At 32.2% G+C, this 20,867-nt stretch overlaps 1 protein-coding gene and 1 non-coding gene across 10 annotated transcripts in view; one reads left to right on the forward strand and one right to left on the reverse strand.

Annotated features, from left to right (window-relative positions):
- Stag1 (STAG1 cohesin complex component) overlaps positions 1 to 20,867 on the reverse strand; it is a 360,462-nt gene that overhangs the window by 78,384 nt on the left and 261,211 nt on the right. For all 9 annotated transcript variants that reach the window (XM_040269835.2, XM_005327048.4, XM_078043362.1 and 6 more), the window contains 5 exons: positions 20,515 to 20,613; positions 19,921 to 20,000; positions 12,437 to 12,544; positions 9,306 to 9,420; positions 2,023 to 2,140 (listed from right to left, as the gene is read on the reverse strand). In XM_040269835.2, the coding sequence (XP_040125769.1) occupies positions 2,023 to 2,140; positions 9,306 to 9,420; positions 12,437 to 12,544; positions 19,921 to 20,000; positions 20,515 to 20,613 (520 nt within the window). The remainder of the gene's footprint in view (positions 1 to 2,022; positions 2,141 to 9,305; positions 9,421 to 12,436; positions 12,545 to 19,920; positions 20,001 to 20,514; positions 20,614 to 20,867) is intronic.
- Trnas-uga (transfer RNA serine (anticodon UGA)) lies at positions 9,655 to 9,726 on the forward strand. The gene has a single exon. It is a non-coding gene; the product is annotated as a tRNA-Ser (tRNA).

Genomic DNA, 20,867 nt, shown 5'->3' on the forward strand with positions numbered 1-20,867 from the left:
CACATTATTATATTAAACATTTATCCAATTTTTATTCTGCTATAAGCAAATACATACACACACACATACACACACAACAGCCCTTTAAAAACACCGCAAGACAGTCTTAAGGTTACTGTGATTTAAGCTGGTGTTAGTCTTTTACAATGTGTCTCTTTCTCCAAATTTCAGACCTACATCTTAACTTTTAACTAAAATTTTCTTCACTGAAATTTTGCCACACTTCAACTGTCTAAAAAATAAATTCCAATCAGTTTCAAAAATAAGTTTCAGGTAGCTTTTTGTTATAAAATACAGCAAAATAGTAGCACAGAAAATTGATTTGAAAGTCATTTGATGCCAGACCCTATAAGTCACATAACACACACAAAAAGTATGAAAAAGTTTAGTTATCTTGCAGATACAATTCTACCTTTGTTATATGTAATTTCTCAGGCTTACCCTACTCAAATTCAATCACATCCTAAAACTGTGGTTCACTTTAAAGAATGATTCACATTTTAAAGGTAGCTTCTATAGCTAAAACCAGATCAACCATATCCAAACCAAACCAAACCAAACCAACCTCTTAACAGAAAGCCAAATAAATTCAATGTCAACTAAATTTACACCACAATGAAATATCTAAAAGCACAAAGTTATTTTAAGAAGAGAAATCCATCTAGATCATCTTAACGACTCAAAGACTTATTAATTTACTGATTTACATATCTTACACAAAAGTAAAAGCTAACAATACCAAAGCATACTACCTTGGCACTTCTTCCCTTAATTTGCATTCCTTGCCTCCCTTCTTATTAGACATAACCTTATAAAACATGAGGTGGTAAAGGAAAAAATGACTTGAAAACATGGATGGGATATATCACTCAAACTATGCCAGTGTTGTTTGGGTAGTACTGATTAGAAAGGAAAATTATTTCAACAGGAAAAATAATAAGATTAGTTAAAAATATAATGTATGAAGTCAGTGAACTGAGCAAGAAAATGTATAAGCAAAATAACAGGGAGAAAATGCAGAATATATGTTCATATTCTTATGATCATGAAAATAAAAGGAATGCAAAGTGCAGTTAGTTCAACCTAGTGAGCAGAGGGGTTCTGTAAACTTGTTAACAGGGTCATTTTCTAACTAAGGTTTATCATGGAAGAAAAAGGTCTGTGAAAAGTTTGGGAAGATAAAGGATGAGAATGTGAAGTAGATATTCAAGGTATACTTAACAAAGGCAAACTGAGCTTGTTTATGGGAGTGTATGTGGGTAGATGATGTCTATCTATGTTTCTCCCACTGAATCAAAGCTGGAATAGGTATAGGGGATGGTCACTCTGTTAGTGACCTGTTTGCACAGTCAAATGCAGGGGAGGGCTCATTCTGATCTTACAATATTTCAAAGGGTTGAACCATTAGGAGGGTAGTGGAAGCAGAACAAATAATCAATAATATATTATCTTACTTAATCCTCCAAAGTATGTAAATTATATAAGGAAAATAATCTCTACTTTTAGAGAAAAGGAGACAAAGGATAAGAAAATATAATGAAAGAGGGGAAGATTGTGCTTTAATTAAATCACACATTCTCAATGCTGGGGATGTAGCTCAGTGGTATACTGTGTGATAAGCAAGCACAAGACCCTGGGGTCAATCCCTAGTACCCTCTCCCTGAAAAGGCAGAGAAGAAAAAAAAAAGTATCAAAGTTTTTCCAAGTTTACATATCAAACAGCAAAAATATCCTCGATGCACTTTTTTTCACATTGAGTAATATCAGTATTTTGTGTCTCAAATCAGCATAAAGAAAACTTTTTGAATACTACGTAACACAAGAATTTTTAAAGCCCTTGTGCAGCATGGTAGCAGTGCTAATATGGAAAGATGTTAAACCATAGAGACTTCCTTGTTACAGAAAACTGTTCTATTGAGAAAAAGATATATGGCATTCATTTTTAAGACGTGATCTATATAGGATAGTATGATTATAAATGAAAACATAACAATCTGTGAACCAACTTGTCAAATACTATACCTTCCTCTCCTTGAACAGGTTCTTCTAATAGCAACTCTGTCATACATTCCCAGTCTTTCAACAGTTCTTGAGAGCTCTCCCACAAACTGTCCACCAAGTAGGCTGCATGTTCGTGTAACTAAAATTAACAAATCAAGTGTGACTAAAGAACATTTAATAAAGAAATCACTATTAATACTGCAAGTTAATAAACCATTTTCTTTATAATTAAAATGGCTTGGTGTCAATGATTCTAAGAACCATGTGGAGAATAACATATATATTCATATTCCACCATCAATAATGTGGATATAGTATGTAGAATCATTTTTTTTTTCAAACATGAACAGTAGTGAAATTAAGGATTTCTTAAAGACTAATGACATCATTTACAGATGAGGAAACTGATAGTAGATTGCTACTTAGCAGAATCCCTAAAATTATAAGCTGGATTTAGGTCACTTTTCACTACTATTGGTCATCTCTTTTTAACTATTTTCTTTTAGGAAATTTATTACTTTCTCCCAGATTTCCATTTGAAACTTCAGTACTAGCCTCAACTTGGTGAAAAAGTAAAAAACATAAGTTATTTCCCTCTCTTCTTTATCTACTTTCATTTTCATTTAACTCAACACATCTATCACCTCACCTTCATTTTCTGGTCATTACTCTCTTTACACAAGTGACCCATGATCTCACAGTAAAGAAACACACTGAAGTTCCTTATCAAATACTTCAAGACAAACTCTACCACTTGTTAGTCATTAAACTATACTTTGACAAAGAAGTATACTATACTTTGACAAAGAAGCCCTTCAGGCAATGGGAATGAAGAAGGTGTTGGCACTGTCCCAGTTTCTGTTACTCATAATTTCCACCCTTATATAAAAGCCTGCCTTTGAGGCTCATGATACCCAGATAAATAATTCTAGGAATCAGTGTTTTTCAAACTATAGACTACAACTCATTCTTGGGTTGTTAAACTAGTTAAGTGCATCGAAACAGAGATAAAAACAGTGAATAGCACATAGAAAGGATAAATATTATTTCACGTTACTGTCCCCCCCATACCTCCCAGTGCTGAGGATTGAACCCATGGCTTCATGCATGCTGAATAAGTGCTCTACTACTTAGCTATATCCCAGCCTTTAACTGTTATTTGTTATATATGCTTGTACTTGTCTTTGACAAAACATATTTCTCATCAGTAGGGACAGCCCAAAAAGTACTTTAGTTTTCTTTCTCATCTCCCTTACTAATTCTACCATATTCTAAACTTCAATGTAAATTTTAATAACTTGTTTAATGCTCTGATTTCATTGACTCTGGTTCCGTACATCATTTCTACTGCATTTTAAATCTTGCACACTGGCTCCAGAAGTGCATTAGGAAAACCACACACACACAAACACATTACATAGTCTCCCAATGAATTTTATTAAAGCCAGAGCAGATAATAATGATCATCTCTGCTTCAAAGGACACGGGCAAAGGTTTGCATTAAGGTATTTTAAACTTTCCGAACTCATATAGCATGAGAAACTATTCTTGAACCATCAGTAACATCATTCCAACAATGACAGGCACAAGTAATACAAAACTAGGTGTTAAAAATAAATATGAAAGCACAAAAAAGAATAATAGTTTCAACACTTCTGTTAAAGACTATGCTGAAATGAAGAGTTATAGTTTAATGGACATAGTTTTAGTTTGGAAAGATTTGAAAAAGTTATGAAGATGGATGGCAGTGACGACCATAGAGCAATGTAAATGCACTTAATGCTACTGAACTGTACGCTTAAAAAAATTGTTATGTCCATTTTACTATTATAAAAATGAACATGCTATATAGATGTGCTTTTATTTGACTGTGTAGATGCACATTTCCATAAATAAGATATATATTTAGAATTACAATATATATATATCTAGTGGATTATACCTTTTTAAAATAGATCCACGTTTTATCCCTCTTAATGCTTCTGGTGTTTTAATTCTGGTTTATTTTTTTGATATTGTCCTGTTTTCTTTCCGAGGGCTCTTGTTATATCTGGACTTTTATTTGTAAATCTTGGTATTATTTTAACTAAAGTGTGTTTGTAAACATCATATAGCTATGTTTTATTTCTTTATTTCAACTCCTAATGACAATCTGTGTTTTAATACAGAATGTTAGCCTGTTTACATTTACTGGATTATTGATGTTGGAAATATTTCTGGCATTTTATTTTCTGTGCTTTAACTTATGCCATTTTCTTTAGTATTTTATCTGTGCCATTTTCTCTGTCTTTCATTTTTAGCTTTATTTTGACTTATTTTTTTCCATTTAAGATCATTAGTATATTTCTTTACTTTTCATTTAATCTGAACATTATATTTCTACTTAATAATATTTAGATTTCTGCCTTAAACATCACAGTCGCGTTTTTTAGGCTCAGCTTTATTTAAACTTTTTCACTTATTTGTTCACCCAGTTTCTTATTTTCCTGATTTCTTTTTATTGTATTCATTCTCTATTTTGCTAGAAAACATACTCAAGTAATTTTTTACATATAGAGTTCATGAGTGGTTAACTTTTTGTCATTTGATTAGTTCCTTTCCTCCATTCTTTCTACCTCTCTCTCATCTTTTTCCTTTCTTTCATCTTTTGTATTGCTTTCTAGAAAAAAATCCCTTGGTTCTATCTGTAGCCAATCCTTGGTTGTGTCTACTGAAGCCATTTATTGATTTTCCTCCTTAGATTTTAGAAACCATTTTAACTCATGTGAATTCTCTTCCTCTTTTATAAGCCTCTTCACCTATTTGGCAGTATGAATTAAATCTGTTCGTCAATCTGTTGAATTTTATGTTTATTTGTCAAGTTTTAAAGACTCTTGGTTGCTAGTTTATATGTTGATGAGTCTATACTCATGAACAGTTTTAACTAGAATCCTTCCTTGACACTGATAGCAAGGTTCTAGCTTCCTTGGTGGAGCAGTAAAGGGGAATCTGTGATCAGGCAGGAATCCCCTCTATTATACAGATATAAATTTCTCTTTTATATGCAAAATTTTCCTGTCCCTGTTGGTGGTCATAAAATTTTGGAAGCTTTCACTGCTTTCCTTTTCAGATCCATTTTATATACCGCAAATGTATGGACCAACAGTTCTAAAGTGATAAATATGGTCAGCTAAAGGACAGCTAGCTACTTAATTACTATTTATGCATTACCCCTTCACTAGCCTCTGCTGCTACCATCTTCACTGTATTTCTGAGTTGTTTCAGCAACACCTCAGTTAAAACAGGGATTTTCTATTTTTGTCTCACTGGGCAATGGGTTACCTAGTGCTAATAGAGTTTTCAGTCAGTCTCTTCTCATTTACTTTATATATTCCACACACTCTTCACTCTTCTGATGAACTGATAATACCTCTTTCATTTTGACTAATTTAGCCTGAGGTTTTCAGTGGAGGAGCTAAAGGCAAATTCAATGTAAATCTAGATGCTAACTTCTTTGACAGTTTACTCACCTGACTCTAAGGTAGTGGATGCAATAGAATGTATTTTGTTAAAATCAATAACCAATAGGTTAAAATTCAACGTTTACATCAGAAAAGCAAGATAATAAATTGGGTTATTTTCTGATAAGAGTTGTAAATTTACCAACTCTAGTTACAATAATCAACACAATATGGTCAGTCAGGAGCTGGCTTGACGTGTCTTTAGGCATCTGTGACAGTCACAGAACTTGATATTCTCAAACTTCTATTAGAATACCAGGTAAATTCATGTTTGAGGAAAAAAGGAAAAAAGAATTCTAACATGGCTGGAAAGGATAAAAGGTCACTACAATCACCTTTCAGACATTTTATACTAAGGAGTAAGAGATGAAGCTATGAGAAGTCAGGCCTTGAGGCATTTTCAGTGGCTATTAAAAACCAAACTAAACCAAAACAAAACTTGGAATTTAAATTATCTAAAATCACATTTCTATTTATATAGGTAGATTTTTACCATGTTAAATGAAAGTATAATTTATTTTATTGGTTTTCCTCTAAGATAAACTAATCTCATCTTCCTGGTGATGAAAATTATAATTTTCTAGGTATATTCTGATTCATCTTTCAAACATTATACTATTTTTAATATTTTATCAAGTTTCTTCTATCTGCTAATCTGTCAGATAAATATATTTAAGGATTTCACTATATAATGGTACATTACTGTGATTCCTTTTATGACATATCATTTAGAATTCAAGTAATCATCTCAAAATTATTATAAATACTCTTATATTGGGTCTTTACCTCTGTTAAAATAGAGTCAGTCACTGGTAAATCATAAAGAACACAAACAAAACCCAAGCAAAAGAGCTTATTTATGCACAAAGAATGAACACTCTAGATGAGAATTCTTGGATATATCAATATACTGTTCAATTTTCTGTGTTAAATTACTGTCACAACTGGTCTCATTATTCCTTAAGCCTATAAGGAGAGTGACCATACCTCTAGTCTTTACAAAAATGTTCTGGGGCTGGGACTGTAGCTCAGTGGTAGAGTGCTTGCCTCACACTCATGAGGCATGGGTTCGGTCCTCAGCACCACATAAAAACAAAGATATTGTATCTATTTACAACTAAAAAACTATTTAAAAATGTTCTAAAATAATATTAATAGCTTTCTTTTCTATGAAAAGTATCATAATATGAACACTACATATAGAGTGATCTGAACTTATCAAATTGAAATACCATTTATCCTACTGTCTGGCTTGCATTTATAATACAAGGTACTTTGTCACTAGACATTAATGACTATCATAAAGGTTGTGATAGCTTAAAAATGTCACCTTTGAGTACTGCAAGAAAATTGACAACTAGTTTAGGCAGATCTCTTTATCTAGATAATTTCACCTACACTATAAATCCCTTTCAATATTTTATAATTTTATCTCACATTCCAGGAAAAGAATGATAATTGGTTCAGTTAAGTGATCTGTAATTTATCTATAAAAGACTCATCCTACTTATGATTTCTAAAGTGTCTAGTTAATTCAACATTTCAGGTGTCTGTTACTAAAATTTTACTAATGAACATGTGTTACAATAAAAAATTCAGAGTAGGACACAATTGGAATCCTATCATACTATAAGAATATGAATTCAATAAACATGCAGCTCTGAGTACACACTAGTACAACAGGATAAGAAGAAAGATTTTCACAAAGAATGATCATTCTGAAATACAGAAGACCATAAAAGCCAAAAACCAAGAATCAACCAGAAACCCTTAAATCTGATCTGCAGTTGCTTTTGCAGCCAACAAGAATGCCATGTAAAAGAATTACATTTTAATACTGCTGAAACACATTAGTAAATGGCAATAAACAAAGTAATACAGTAATGCAATCTGAAAATAGAGCAATAATAAACACCATAAATTACTGCTTTAAATAAAAGGCAAAACTGCCTAAAACTAAGTACTTATGCCTTTTAATAAATTAAGTCAAAGTTCTTGAGCTTCCAGAAATCCAAAACATTTCCTTTAATTATATCTGCATACGCATCCTTATCAATATTTAAAATTACTATTGATTTGACTGTTTCATAGTACTTTTTATCCTATTCCTCTAAACCCTAAGGGGACTCAAGGTAAAGTTTGAAATGGGTTATCCTAAGTGTAGTATTTATTGGGTATTAAGTGTTTTTTCTTAAAAATCCATGTTCATTTTATCTTATAACATATCCAAACTTGTTTTGTAAAGAAAATAATGTGTTGTGTCCTTACTATGCAAAGTATGGTCCCTGGACCAAGAGCATAAGCATATCACATAGGAGCTTGTTAGAAATGCAGAATCTCAAGAATCCAGAGCCATTGTATCAGAACTAGCATTTTAACAAGATCCCCAGGTTATCTGTATGTCCATTTTAAACTATATTCTTAAATACAGTTTAAATATCATTTAAACTATATATATTCTTAAATACATTCTTGACTCAAATGAAAACTTTCCAGATGGTTTGTTTCTGATTTTACTTTGTCTATTATAGAGTTACAACTAAAAAATCTATGGCAACTGTCCTTTCTACCCTGCTTTGCCATGACAACCCCCCACCCCTTCATTTCAATGATTCAGTTCTCTGATTTTAATTTTCATATAAGCTACCTATTTGTCTTTCTCTAACTCATCCCTATACTGTTCCACCAGCACTCTCAAGTTTGAGTATTCACAGAATCTTAAATTTCTCATCCCTGACAATCCAACATAAACCAAAAACATTCATAGCCCAAATAAAGTTGAGTCTTATTTTTCTATATTTTTTCTTTTTTTTAGTTATACATGAACACAATGACTTAATTTATATTTTTATGTGGTGCTAAGGATCGAACCCAGTGTCTCATATGTATGAGGCAAGCACTCTGCCTCTGAGCCACCACCCCAGTCTGAATTCTATGTTTTCTTTACAACTCTATTCTCACTCATTTCTAACCCAGTAGTTTATTCATTCCCCACTCCCACCCCTACTGGGAATAGAATCCAGGGGCACTTAACCACTGAGCCACATCCCCAGCTCTTTTTATATTTTATTTAGAGACAGAGTCTTGCTAGGTTGCTTTTAGGGCATTGAGAAATTGCTGAGGCTGGCTTTGAACTCAAAATCTTTCTGTCTCAGCCTCCTGAGCCACTGCGATTACAGGCTTGTACCACCATGCCTGGCTATTCAGGGGTTCTTTAGGTTTGGATGACCATTCCCCCAATAGAAAATACAGAATAAAATATCAAACAGTATTTTAGTGACAAAAACTATAGTCTCCCTGCAAAAACAGATACTAATCGTACATTGAGTGTTAATTATAAAACTCTTTACATGATAACTGATACAGCAATGAAAACACTGCTATGAGAATTGTAGAACAGTTTAAAACATCTAAATTCATACTTTCCCTACTCCTTATTAAATAATGCAATTTTCAAAAATGATCAAACTAATGGTTTCAATAATTTGACAACTCCCAAAGTGTTTAATAACGTAATTTAAACAAAAGATACATATTTAAGAGAAAAACAAAATAGTATGCAGTATTGCAACCCTGTAATAGTGTAAAAGTTTTAACAATTACTGTTATATACTCAATATTGATATAGCTCTACATATATATTCAGAAGTTCCTTCCACAAAAGGTAGTTTTAATTCTAAAATTAAGCAAGTTATAAAGACAACTTTGTAGAAATAGTCTTATTTTCATTTGATTTTAAATTCAATGACAATTTTATTTAATATGTAGTATATAAAAATAAAATATTAATTTTTTTGCTTTTACCTCACTTTCAAGAAAAAAAAGGACAAGCATTCTAATGAGGTTTCCATTTGGACTGTTCCTTCCTCTCCTCTTTGCTAATGCCTCCTCGGCTTGTGGGTCATGTCTGCTAAACAGCCTAGTGGGGGGGGGAGGGGGGATGACAATAAGAGCATTACAAATTCTCATGGATATCAGTTAGTCTTTTCTTTCATTACACAAATTATTTCAGCATTTAAAAAAAATCTGAGATCAGATTACCGATCTATTTCAACAAAAATATGTTACTGATACCTTTATATAAAAGTTAAAAAATGGTTGGATTTGAAAATTTCCTTAAAGTATAGCTATATATAAAACATACAAGGAGGCTGGGATGTAGCTCAGTTGGTAGAGCACTTGCCTTGAAAGCACAAGGCCCTGGGTTTAATCCCCAGCACCACCCACACACACAAAAAAATGATACTTGTGGTTAAAAAAAGAAAAGTACAAGGAAAATTTTACTGAATAATCGATGCTCAAATATTAATGAAAAATATAAGCACTGATAATATCCTATATGATTAATACTAGAGTACATAATTTTGATTTTGTCTTTAGTGGTGCTAGGGATTGAACCCAGGGCTGTCTGTGTGTTAGGCAAGCACTCTGTCACTGAACTATGTCCCTAGTCCTGTAATTTAGTTTTATTTTCTTAGATATTGATTTCACAATCACATAATTATAGAATTTAACCAAATGTTCCAGAAAATATGAAAATTCATATTTTTAATTATTACCTCTTACTTATAACCTATTACCAATTAACAATGCTCACCCAAATGTTTTCAGTAAAATGACATTCATGTTACAGTTAGAAAAGTATCATTTAGTGACTAACTTTCTAAAATATGACTATGAAATTATCTGAAAAATTTCATTTGTTAAGTAGACTTATTCTAATAAAACTTGACTGCTAAAGGTCCTTAAGTCCCCTATTTCCAGTCATTGCTCTAGATAAAAAGGATATAGCAGAGACCAAAGACAAAACCCTGAGTCTTTTATAAAAAGAATCTCAGCTTTTATAAAAAATAAGAACATGGAGACAGACAAATAGCATGGGCTAGTTTACATATGGAAGTCAAAGTTTGCCTCTCATATGAAAGGTAAATAACTGAAGAAAATAAGAAAAATTTCATGTGATATGAAAACAGAGATCCCAAGTAGAAAACTGCAACAGAAAATTTGTGTTTTGTTTGGCTGGGGGACACATAAGCCTTATCTTGAAGCTATATGAATACAGCTATCACAATAGTTAAAAGAGATGGTTTTGTTTTGTGGGTAGCTTTCAGAGGGGTGGCAAATAAAAATTCTGAGGGTCCTTGGTAACTAAAATCTACAAGTTTGGATAATGCATTTATTATATATATATTACTGAGAAGTTAGCTTAGGATTCTAAAGTAAAAAAAAATGTGGATTTTTGGATGACTTTAAAATATTCATTTCAGCTTACTATCATTTGGATGACTGGTTAAGACTGTGTGCATGGCTTGTAGACTTTAAGATACTGTGTGCACAAGCACAGATTCAAGTATTTTTGACATAATCCTAGAATTTCTGGGGCTGCTATATATTGTTAAGATTTTAATTTAAAAAAAATGTTAAAGTAAAGAAAAAATATTTTAGAAGGTAATTATATTAAATGGTAAATGAATGTTTAAAGAAATCATTAAAAAATTAAAAATTATTAAAATGTGAATTGCTCCAGGGCAGGGGCTTAAAAATCAGTTAATTAAGGAAGTCTTCATTTACTTCCACCAGAATAGGCTTCATTTTCACAAACAAATAATAAACTTTTAGGTAAAGTGTCCCAATATAAAAAATGTTAGCAAATATCTCAAACTTATTCAAATGATACAGATAAAACAACTTTTCCCACTTTGAGAAAAAACTACTTAGAGAGTTTTTGAGACACTGTGATGTAGATACTTGAAGAAGAAACAGATCTGCTCATTATCAAAGTTAATCATCCAGGTGCAACAACTGCCCAGTGTATGATTTTACATTCGTGCTGTAGCACAATCACAAATTAGTACATAATGGACTTTTAGGTTCATCTGCCAATAATCAAAGCCACTAAGTTAAATCCACAATCAAAAAAGTAAAAAATAGGGGCTGGGGTTGTGGCTTGGTGGTAGAGCGCTTGCCTAAAACATGCAAGACGCTGGGTTTGATCTACAGCACCACATAAAAATAAATGAAATAAAGGTATTGTGTCCAAATGCAACTAAAAAAAACAATTAAAAAAAAAAAGCAAAAGGTACATATATAACCAATATGTTTGTATTATGAAAATAAAACTGTTATAAAACATACAGTAGTAAATCATAATAAAAATGTATTTCATAAGTATTTATGCTTATAAATTCTCATTAATTTGATGCTTTGCCAAAATAAATTTAACAAGTTTTAAAAAAATTCAAAAAATTTGGACTTTAACTGTAAATATAACTTTCATAATCACTATAGATTACTGTTTTTTATGGAGAGAACAGGGGAAAAAAACATGAAAAGTGGGGAGGCATTTTAAAGGTGATACTACAGAACATTTAAATTATAAATGTTGAAAAGGTAAGATTGCAACTCAAAATTTTAAAAGAAAAAAATTAGTAAAATGAAATATCATTACCTGGGGAGCTTTTTATTTTAAGGGGGGGGGGAGAGGGGAGAGAGAGAGAGAGAGAGAGAGAGAGAGAGAGAGAGAGAGAGAGAGAGAGAGAGAATTTTAATATTTAGTTTTTAGTTATTGGAGGACACAACATCTTTGTTTTTGGTGCTGAGAATCGAACCCAGGCCGCGCGCATGCTAGGTGAGCACGCTACCGCTTGAGCCACATCCCCAGCCCTACCTGGAGAGCTTTCATAAACTTCATATACTTTCCCAATTTCATCACCTAGCTGTGAATCACCTTTTCACATATCAGGGAAAAATAGATATATCAAAAGACATACCATTCTCAGGAATATAATTTATAATGTGTAAAGTTTATGAAGCTATGATAGCTGAGTAAGGTGATATGCACATTTTTTAATACTCTGTTCAATTACTACTACTCTCTTCTACTAACTCTAAAACAACAAAAAAACAGAATACACGAGTTTTGAAAAATAACTCACTTTTTGTGAAGGAACTCTCCCGCTGCCACAGCAACAGGGCGATGTGCTGAATAAACCAAATGGTAAACATTTTCACAGTCTTCATTGGAAAGGGCTTCTTCACTTCCACTGAAAATTTCAGAAAGTTAACAGCTGAACCAAAATAAGCACATATTTTCAGTTCTACTGTTATTTCAAAATTTGAAAGTTCAACATAAAAGCTGAAGGCACACTGATTTTAGTTTCCGCCTTATCTTACTTTGAAAGTACTATTTCACTATATGAAAGACACAATCATTATAAAATGTTCAGAATATATAGATAAAAAAAGGGAGAAAATAAAATATATAATACTTCCACACACAAATATTCTTAATAAATGACTATTAAGCTCTTTAAATGTGCATAAGATTTTTGTTGATATGTTCTGGCAATATTTTTGTCCTTGTTTTAGAGAAATTACTATGCTATATAAGTCTTCTTTCCAGAACTGTATTTTTAAAATTACATTTTAGCGCCATATTTACAGTACTATTTGGTCTTCTTAATAAATGGATTCTGTAAGAAAAACCATTCCTTTCTCAACTTTCTATTTAGGCATTCTTAAAAAGTCTGCATCATTTTTTAGTTGGTCATATGTGTCTTTAAGTACTCCCCCCACCAAGAATATCCATATTATGACTGTTTTAAAATGTCTGATATAATTAAAGATTAACAACAACTATATGGGAAACAAAAAAATGTACACATTTTTGACAACATGTAGGGGTTTAGAGCTCATGCCCCAAATTCACATCTGGAGATGCCTCAGGAACTAGGATGTTGAGGAATCTATCATATAAAATTAGAATGATCTGGTCAGGAAAAATAAAAATCAAGGATGGTAGTCAGCCTAGAAACATTTTTTCCTCAATAATCTCGGTTCCAATATTATAAGCCAGAAAAACAGAGTAGTGTTAGCAAACAAGACAACTGTCAATAGGTGCTGGGAAATAACAATAAGTGTAAGTAGACTGGCTAGTCCATGAAATTACTTTCTTTATCTATCCATTCCATATTCTTGGGTTATGAAATTATAATTGAAAGACACAATTTTAAGACTACCAAAGAAGAGCATTAGATTATAACAAGAGGCTTTTTGCTCTAAAGCACAAATGTCTCTATCTATGTCCAATTTATACCAAAAATTATAAGGAGGGGTATAAGGCTAGGGTTGTTTCCCAAGTTAGATATCATTAGTCCACTGGCTAATACCCTCAAAAATTAACAGTTTAACATCAAAACAAAACAAAACAATTTAACATGACATCTTAGGAACCCAAGCTCAAAAATGAAAGGAAAATAATGTGTATCAAATAGATGGACAGAATGTAACAGGATGTTATATTTAACTTTACCTGAAGTTTTGGGAGTTTTAGTATGGCAGAGATCTCACAAATCAAGTAAAACAAGGTCAAATTAATTTTTTCATGTACGTGCTATCAGATACAGGAAAGCTGGGTTGGGATACTTAGCTTACTACCCAACAAAATAATAAGTAACTAGAAATTAGGAGACTGAGCAACATAATTGGTAGAAAAAATTTCTTCATTTTCTAACTTTATTTACTGGAATTGTATGTACTTGGGGCACCACCACTGCGCTACTTCCTTAGGCCTTTCTATTTTATTTTGGGACACTGTCTGGCTAAGTTGCCTAAGCTGGCCTTGAATTTGTGATATTACTGCCTCAGGCTTCCAGAGTAGGTGCAATTACAAATAGGTGGGATTATAAGCAGTAGGTGGGGTTCCACCATGTTACTAATATGGTTTCTTTAAAGACAGAGATATCAGAGTGTTGTGGTATTCTGAAGCCTTTCCCTAAGCTAATCTAGAACACCCAAGTTTCAGAAAATTTCAATGAAACATTATGAATATCCTTTAAAATTATAAGAAATTTTTAGAAACTAGTATCTGGTGCAGGGATTAAAGAGTTCTAAAGATAAAATGTTTGTGGAGCAGTCCACGGTAGGAGAAACAAGAGAGTATGGATACCAGGGAGTGCATAGTACTTCAACCATTCACGAATGGTCTTGATTTCCTTTAGGCCATGTATGTAATATTGAAAAGGAACATTTCTGAATAGATTTAAAAGACTCTACCCAATAGAACTACCTTTAGGGCAAACAACTTCCACACAGAAAACATAAATGCCAGGAGTTGTAGAGATCTATGAGGAATTCACAAAAGCACCAATGTCTCCAATGCATTTAGAATATCTGACAGAACTACAGTGTTAACAATTTCATACTTAAATTAAGACATTATCTGCTCTTTCCACCCTTAATAAACATGCAATTATGTATGGACACAATGTCTTTAGTTTATTTATTTTTTTACGTGGTGCCGAGGATTGAACCCAGTGTCTCACATGTGCAAGGCAAGCACTCTGCCACTGAGCCACAACCCCAGCTCAAATTTTATATTTTCTTTACAACTCTATTCTCACTCATTTCTAACCCAGTAGTTTATTCCTTCATTCCCCACCAATCCTACTGGGAATAGAATCTATGCACTTATAAAACCACTCAATCTTGTACATTTGTGGGAGAAGTAGAATTTTTCCAGGCATACAAGTCTCAGAAGGTTTGAAAACACCCTTGAAGGAAGAAATCTAACTTATTTAGATAATCTTTGGAGACTGAAATAATTACTCTGCTGGAAAAAAAGGAAGAAGAAATATCAAAGTAAAAAATAAACAAGCTGTCTAAATGACCAAGTACTGAAACTAAATAAAAAAGGCAGACAGTCAGATATATATATATATATATATACATACAGTCTAATGATACAGAGCTCATCTCAAATTCCAGACAATACCACTGAAATATATGAGTGGTTAGAATGTCAGGATACTGTATTATTCAGCACAAAGGTATCAATAGCTGGTTAAATTCACCAGAAAACCTAAGGGCCAAATACTTTAAAATAGATTTTAGAGGGGAAATAAAACTGTTCATAATTGATTATGAAAAATATTTTATGATCAACATTCAGGAGGAAAGGTAAAGCAACAATTATAAGACTTTTATACATTATCCTTAAAAAATAGACAGGAAATAATATAAATGAAATAATGTATAAATTCAACTAATAAATATTTATACAATTATATGCAATATGTGCATATATATTGTTTTTATTTACTTATTTTGTAGTGCCAGGGATCAAACTCAGGGCATTGTGCATATTAGGCAAATGCTTTACCACTGACTAAACTCCTCAGCTCTAATGTTTCTAAACATATTAATAAAATACAAAAAATTGACCAGAACATTCAGAACATATTCTGAGATAACAGAATAAAATAGAAAGGAAAGCTTTAAACTTTTTTTTTTTTTGTGGAAAACAAAAATATACTATTGAGTTCTCTATAATAAAACTGGAAAAAAGAGATGTGCCATGGTTTCAGTAATAATGGCAGTTCCCTCTGATCCCAAACCATGCCATTACCTCTCCTATTTCAGTCAGCCAGATCCTGCTCCAAAGTAACTATGTATGGCAAGGCAATAACCAAAAATAACGGACATACAGGAAAGATACAACCGGATCTGATGAAGTACACTATTGAGGCATTGGAGAAATATGGAAAAGAATACTTCAACCCATATTAAGGAGTTTGACAAGATGTATAACTCCACCTGGTATTACTTCGTGGGGAGCAATTTTGTATTATGTGATACATGAAACCAAACATTTTTTCAACTTCCAACTGGGTCAAACCACTATTTTTCTATTAAAATCTGGTTAAAAGCATAGATTGTGACACATACCCAATGATTCATCCAAAAATGAAGACTGAAGACTAAATTTTGAATACCAAATACTGAATTCTTCAGTCCTTGCAAAGGGAACAGACTAATCTTTGAACAATTTATTGTGTTTTGTACAGGTCATTCTCTGCACAATTTCATTATGGTGATAAAACAATTAGCACAATAGCTTAAAACAGGGTGTGGTGATGCATGCATGTAATCCCATCAATTCAGGATGCTGAGGGAAAAGAATCACAAGTTAGAGATAAGCCTCAGCAATTTAGCAAGGACTTAAGCAACTTAGCAAGATCCTGTCTCAAAATAAAAAGTGAAAAAAGCTGGGGATGTGGTAAAGTAGTTTATAGCAGCTCAATTCACAATAGCTCAACTACGGAACCAACCTAGATGCCCTTCATCAGATGAATGGATAAAGAAAATTCAACTGTACATGGACTAAAAGACTTATGAAAGACATGAAATCGATAAAACAAAACAGGGGAAATGCTTGAGGGATATTGGAAAGGCCAAGAATATTCTGGAGAGGACCCCAAGAGCAGAGGAAACAAGACCAGAAAAGTACAGGAAAAAAAAAGCCAAAATGGTATTACATTAAACTACTAAGTGTTTGTACAGCAAAGGTACAGTAAAGAGATGTACAACATATAGAATGGGAGGAAGTATTTCCAAACTATATACCTGACAAGAGGTTAATATCCAGAACTTACAATAAACTTCAAAAACTCCAACAGTAAAAATCCAGTCTGATTAAAATTGGGCTATAATCCTAGAAACTTGGGAGGGTGAGACAGGAAGATCAGAAGCTTGAGGCCAGTCTTAGCAATTTAGAAAGACCCTGTCTCAAAATGAGAAATAAAAAAAACCCCAGGGATGTGGCTCAGCGGTAAAACATCCCTGGGTTCAATCACCAGTAGTGCAAAACACCACCACCACCACCACCACCACCACCACCACAACAACAACAAAAGGTTGTCAACTCATCCTAGTAAGATGGCTACTATCAAAAAGACTAAAGATATCAAGTGTTGGTAAGAGTTAAGGAAACTCATACTGTTAGTGGGAATGTAAATTAGTTCAGTCCTTGTAGAAAACAGTATGTATATTCCTTCAAAAAATTAAAAACAGAGCTGGGGTTGTAGCTCAGTGGTAGAGAGCTTGCTTGGCACTGGTAGGGTAGTAGGTTCAATCCTCAGCACCACATAAAAATAAATAAATAAAATAAAGATATTTGGTCTAGTACAACTTAAAAAAAATTAAAAACAGAACTACCATATGATCTACAAATATAGATCATATATCTACCCCCTACTGAGTATATATTCTAAGGAAATAAAATCCCTACATGGAAGAGGATGTCTATACTCAGGTTCACTGCAGCATTACTCACAATAGCCAAGAAATGGAAGCAATCAAAGTGTCTATCAACTAATAAATGGAGAAAGAAAAGGTGATATATATACAAAAAGGAAATAATTCAGCCATGAAAAAGGATGATAGAACTAGAGTTAGGTGAAATAAGCCAGGCATATATGTGGAATGTAAAAAAAACCCCAAAAAACCCTGATATAGAAGTTGAGGGCAGATTGGTATTTAGGAGAGGCTGGGGAGATTAAGAGAAAGGGAAGGGTGAAGAGACCCCAATAAATGGCTACTGAGTTAGTTACACAGATGTTCAAGTTTAACATGGGACAGCAGGATGACTATAGATAAGGATAATGTATATATTTACTTCAAAAAGAGGAAAGGATTTTCAAAGTAAAGAAATGATAAATGTTTGAGGAGATCCACATATTTAACCTAATTTCAACATTACACATGTACCAAAATATCATGCTATCCCATTACTATGTACAATTTTATTTACATTTATTTATACTCTTTTTTGTGGTGATGGGGATCAAACCCAAGGCCTTTCACATGTTAGGCAAACATTCTACCATTGAGTAGATAATTGAGTTATAATTGAGTCATATCTTTAGCCCCATACAATTTTTGTTTTTATGTATGTGCTTAGAAAATAAATTTAATTCTAAAATGTCAAATTTATTAATGATAACAGATGTGTATATAATACTGTATTTAAACAAAACAGAACTGTATCATGTTCAAATAGAATTTATTCTAGAAATGCAAGGGGTGCTTACCACTAGACAAATTTATTAATTTAACTCAGGTTCATTAGTGGATAAAAGGAAAATCTCAGGAAACTCATATACAAAGGGAAAATTTTATTACGGACCAAAAGATACCACAGAAATCACAGAAACTAAAAACTTTAATTGCTTCTCCAGAACAAGAACAAACTGTCTTCTATCAGTGACACTGTTAATAGTAATAAAGGAACTGGCTATGCAATTTGACAAGAGATGAAAACTTGTAAAGTTAGGAACTGAAATTGTTTGCAAATAATGTAACTTACATAGTACAAGTAAACAGAATGAACAAAACATCAGAAGAAATGAGAGTTCTAATCCAGTATACCTATAAAACTAACATAAAAATTGAAGGTTTCTAAACCTCAGCAACAACCAAGTAGAAGCTAGGCATGGTGGCCTATAATCCAAGCAACTCAGGAGGCAGAGGTAGGAGGATAGCGAGTTTGAGGCCAGACTCAACCAATTAGTGAGGCCCTAAGCAACTTAGTGAGACCCTATCTCAAAACATAAGAAACCCACCAAAACAAGAAGTAGAAAATATTAAATACCAATTATATAGCAATGAAACTACAAAGTTTTTAAGAATTAACATATACTAAATAACACAGAAGATCACCATGGAAAATTGAGCTCTATGTATAAGACCTAATGATATCTCAACAAAGAAATGCATCTTTTCATGAATAAATGATATGATATAATAAAAACTTCCATTTCTCCTAAATTCCATGAAGTTCTAATATTTAAAATACTAACCAAAAATTTGAAGCAACTGACAAGTATATTTTAAAAATTCTTATCATAGAAAAAAGGATTTTAAATAGACCAGAGAATCTACCAATAAGAGAAGAGGCTGGATTTTAAAATATATTATAAAGCCAAAATAATAAAAAGCATGGTATAAAGGCAAAAAGGTATAAAGAATTCAAGCATCAGTAGACCCCTGTATAGCTATTTAGTTCATGACAGGTGTGTCATTATAAAGTATATAGAGAAGAATGCGTAACAATTTTGCTAGAAATCACATTCTCTTACAGATTCTACTTTTATAGTCAAACTTGTAACGAAAAAGCTATTTTTCTTAAATAGCTTTCTTAAAATTTCTATTTTAAAATCTATTTTTGATCATTTTGTAAATAAAACAATTACCTGCTTTATTTCCTATCTTTTGGTTTTATATACATTCCAAAAAGCCTATTTGAAAAACCTATCCCTTTTGAGAGACCTTCCTTTTGAAGACTTCTTTCTCTGTTTTTGTTTAAAGAGGAAGATATTTCATTGATATTTTCTCTAGATTGTATAAAAGAACTTTTAATATGGAGGAAAGAGACAACAGTCAAAATGAAAAACAAAAACAAAACAAATCCACACACAATCAATAAAAAAAAAAAAAGAATACTTTGTTTGGAACAAAACCTTAAGGTATTAAAAGTAGAACCTGAAGTGATAAATATATTTAAGGGCTTTATATACAAAAGGATATCAATAATGCAGAGAAAAGGGCATTAAAATGTCAAAATATTAAAAAACAAACTCACTGAAGTATTAGAGTAACCAATCGAATAGCTTCCACAGCAACATCATATTCTTTGTCAAGTGTCATTGATACAATGCGATCCTAAAAAAGTAGTTATAAAAAAATAAACCATAAATATAAAAAAGCTGAGAAAGACTTAAGATTATATATTCTGAGGCATATGTGCCACACTAATGATAGGTTAAATGCAAAACTTTATTCTTGAAATCATATTCTCATAGTTCTACTCTCACAAAGGAGATGCTAGAATGTTTGAAATTTAAAATCTTTCTCATCAACTGGCATTCCCAGAACACTGTGGCAGGGAAACCTTTAGTTACAAAATTAATACATTCATTAAAGAAGATATATAAAGAAATAATTTTAAACAAGAAAGACATTTTTAAGGAAACAAGAACTCTGTGTGTATTTGTGGTAAAGTAGATACTCACTCATTTATTTCAGGTGGGTTTATTTAAAGAATATGTAGTAAAGAACAGGAATTAAACACTTATTACAGTAATGTCATTTGATAAACTAGCTATAAGTACGAGGTTATAATGAGAAATAACGTAGGTACTATGAAAATAATAAGCTCACTGTTCTTAATGCTTACCTTGAATCGGTTAGTGAATAGCTCCAGCTTGGGAAATAATTCTCTATTGGTATATAGACTCTGTAGAGCTTTCAAACACTTCAGTCTGACTTCCCCTTGCTTCAGAGATACAAATAAAAACACAAAAGAAGCAGTTAATTCCATGCCACAAAGATTATAATAAAAATATTGAAGTCTTTATGAAGAATAAAATAATTTCAGTTTAATCATTTAAAAATACATTGAAAATCCCTTAGTTTCTTGTGAATATAACTGTGTCAAACATTTATCAACTCTGACCATATAATGAGTATCTCTCATATTATTCATTGATACTTAGAATTTTTAACTTATGATCATAATTAGAGAAAGGA

Source organism: Ictidomys tridecemlineatus, chromosome 3, assembly GCF_052094955.1.
Source record: "Ictidomys tridecemlineatus isolate mIctTri1 chromosome 3, mIctTri1.hap1, whole genome shotgun sequence".
Taxonomy (NCBI): domain Eukaryota; kingdom Metazoa; phylum Chordata; class Mammalia; order Rodentia; family Sciuridae; genus Ictidomys; species Ictidomys tridecemlineatus.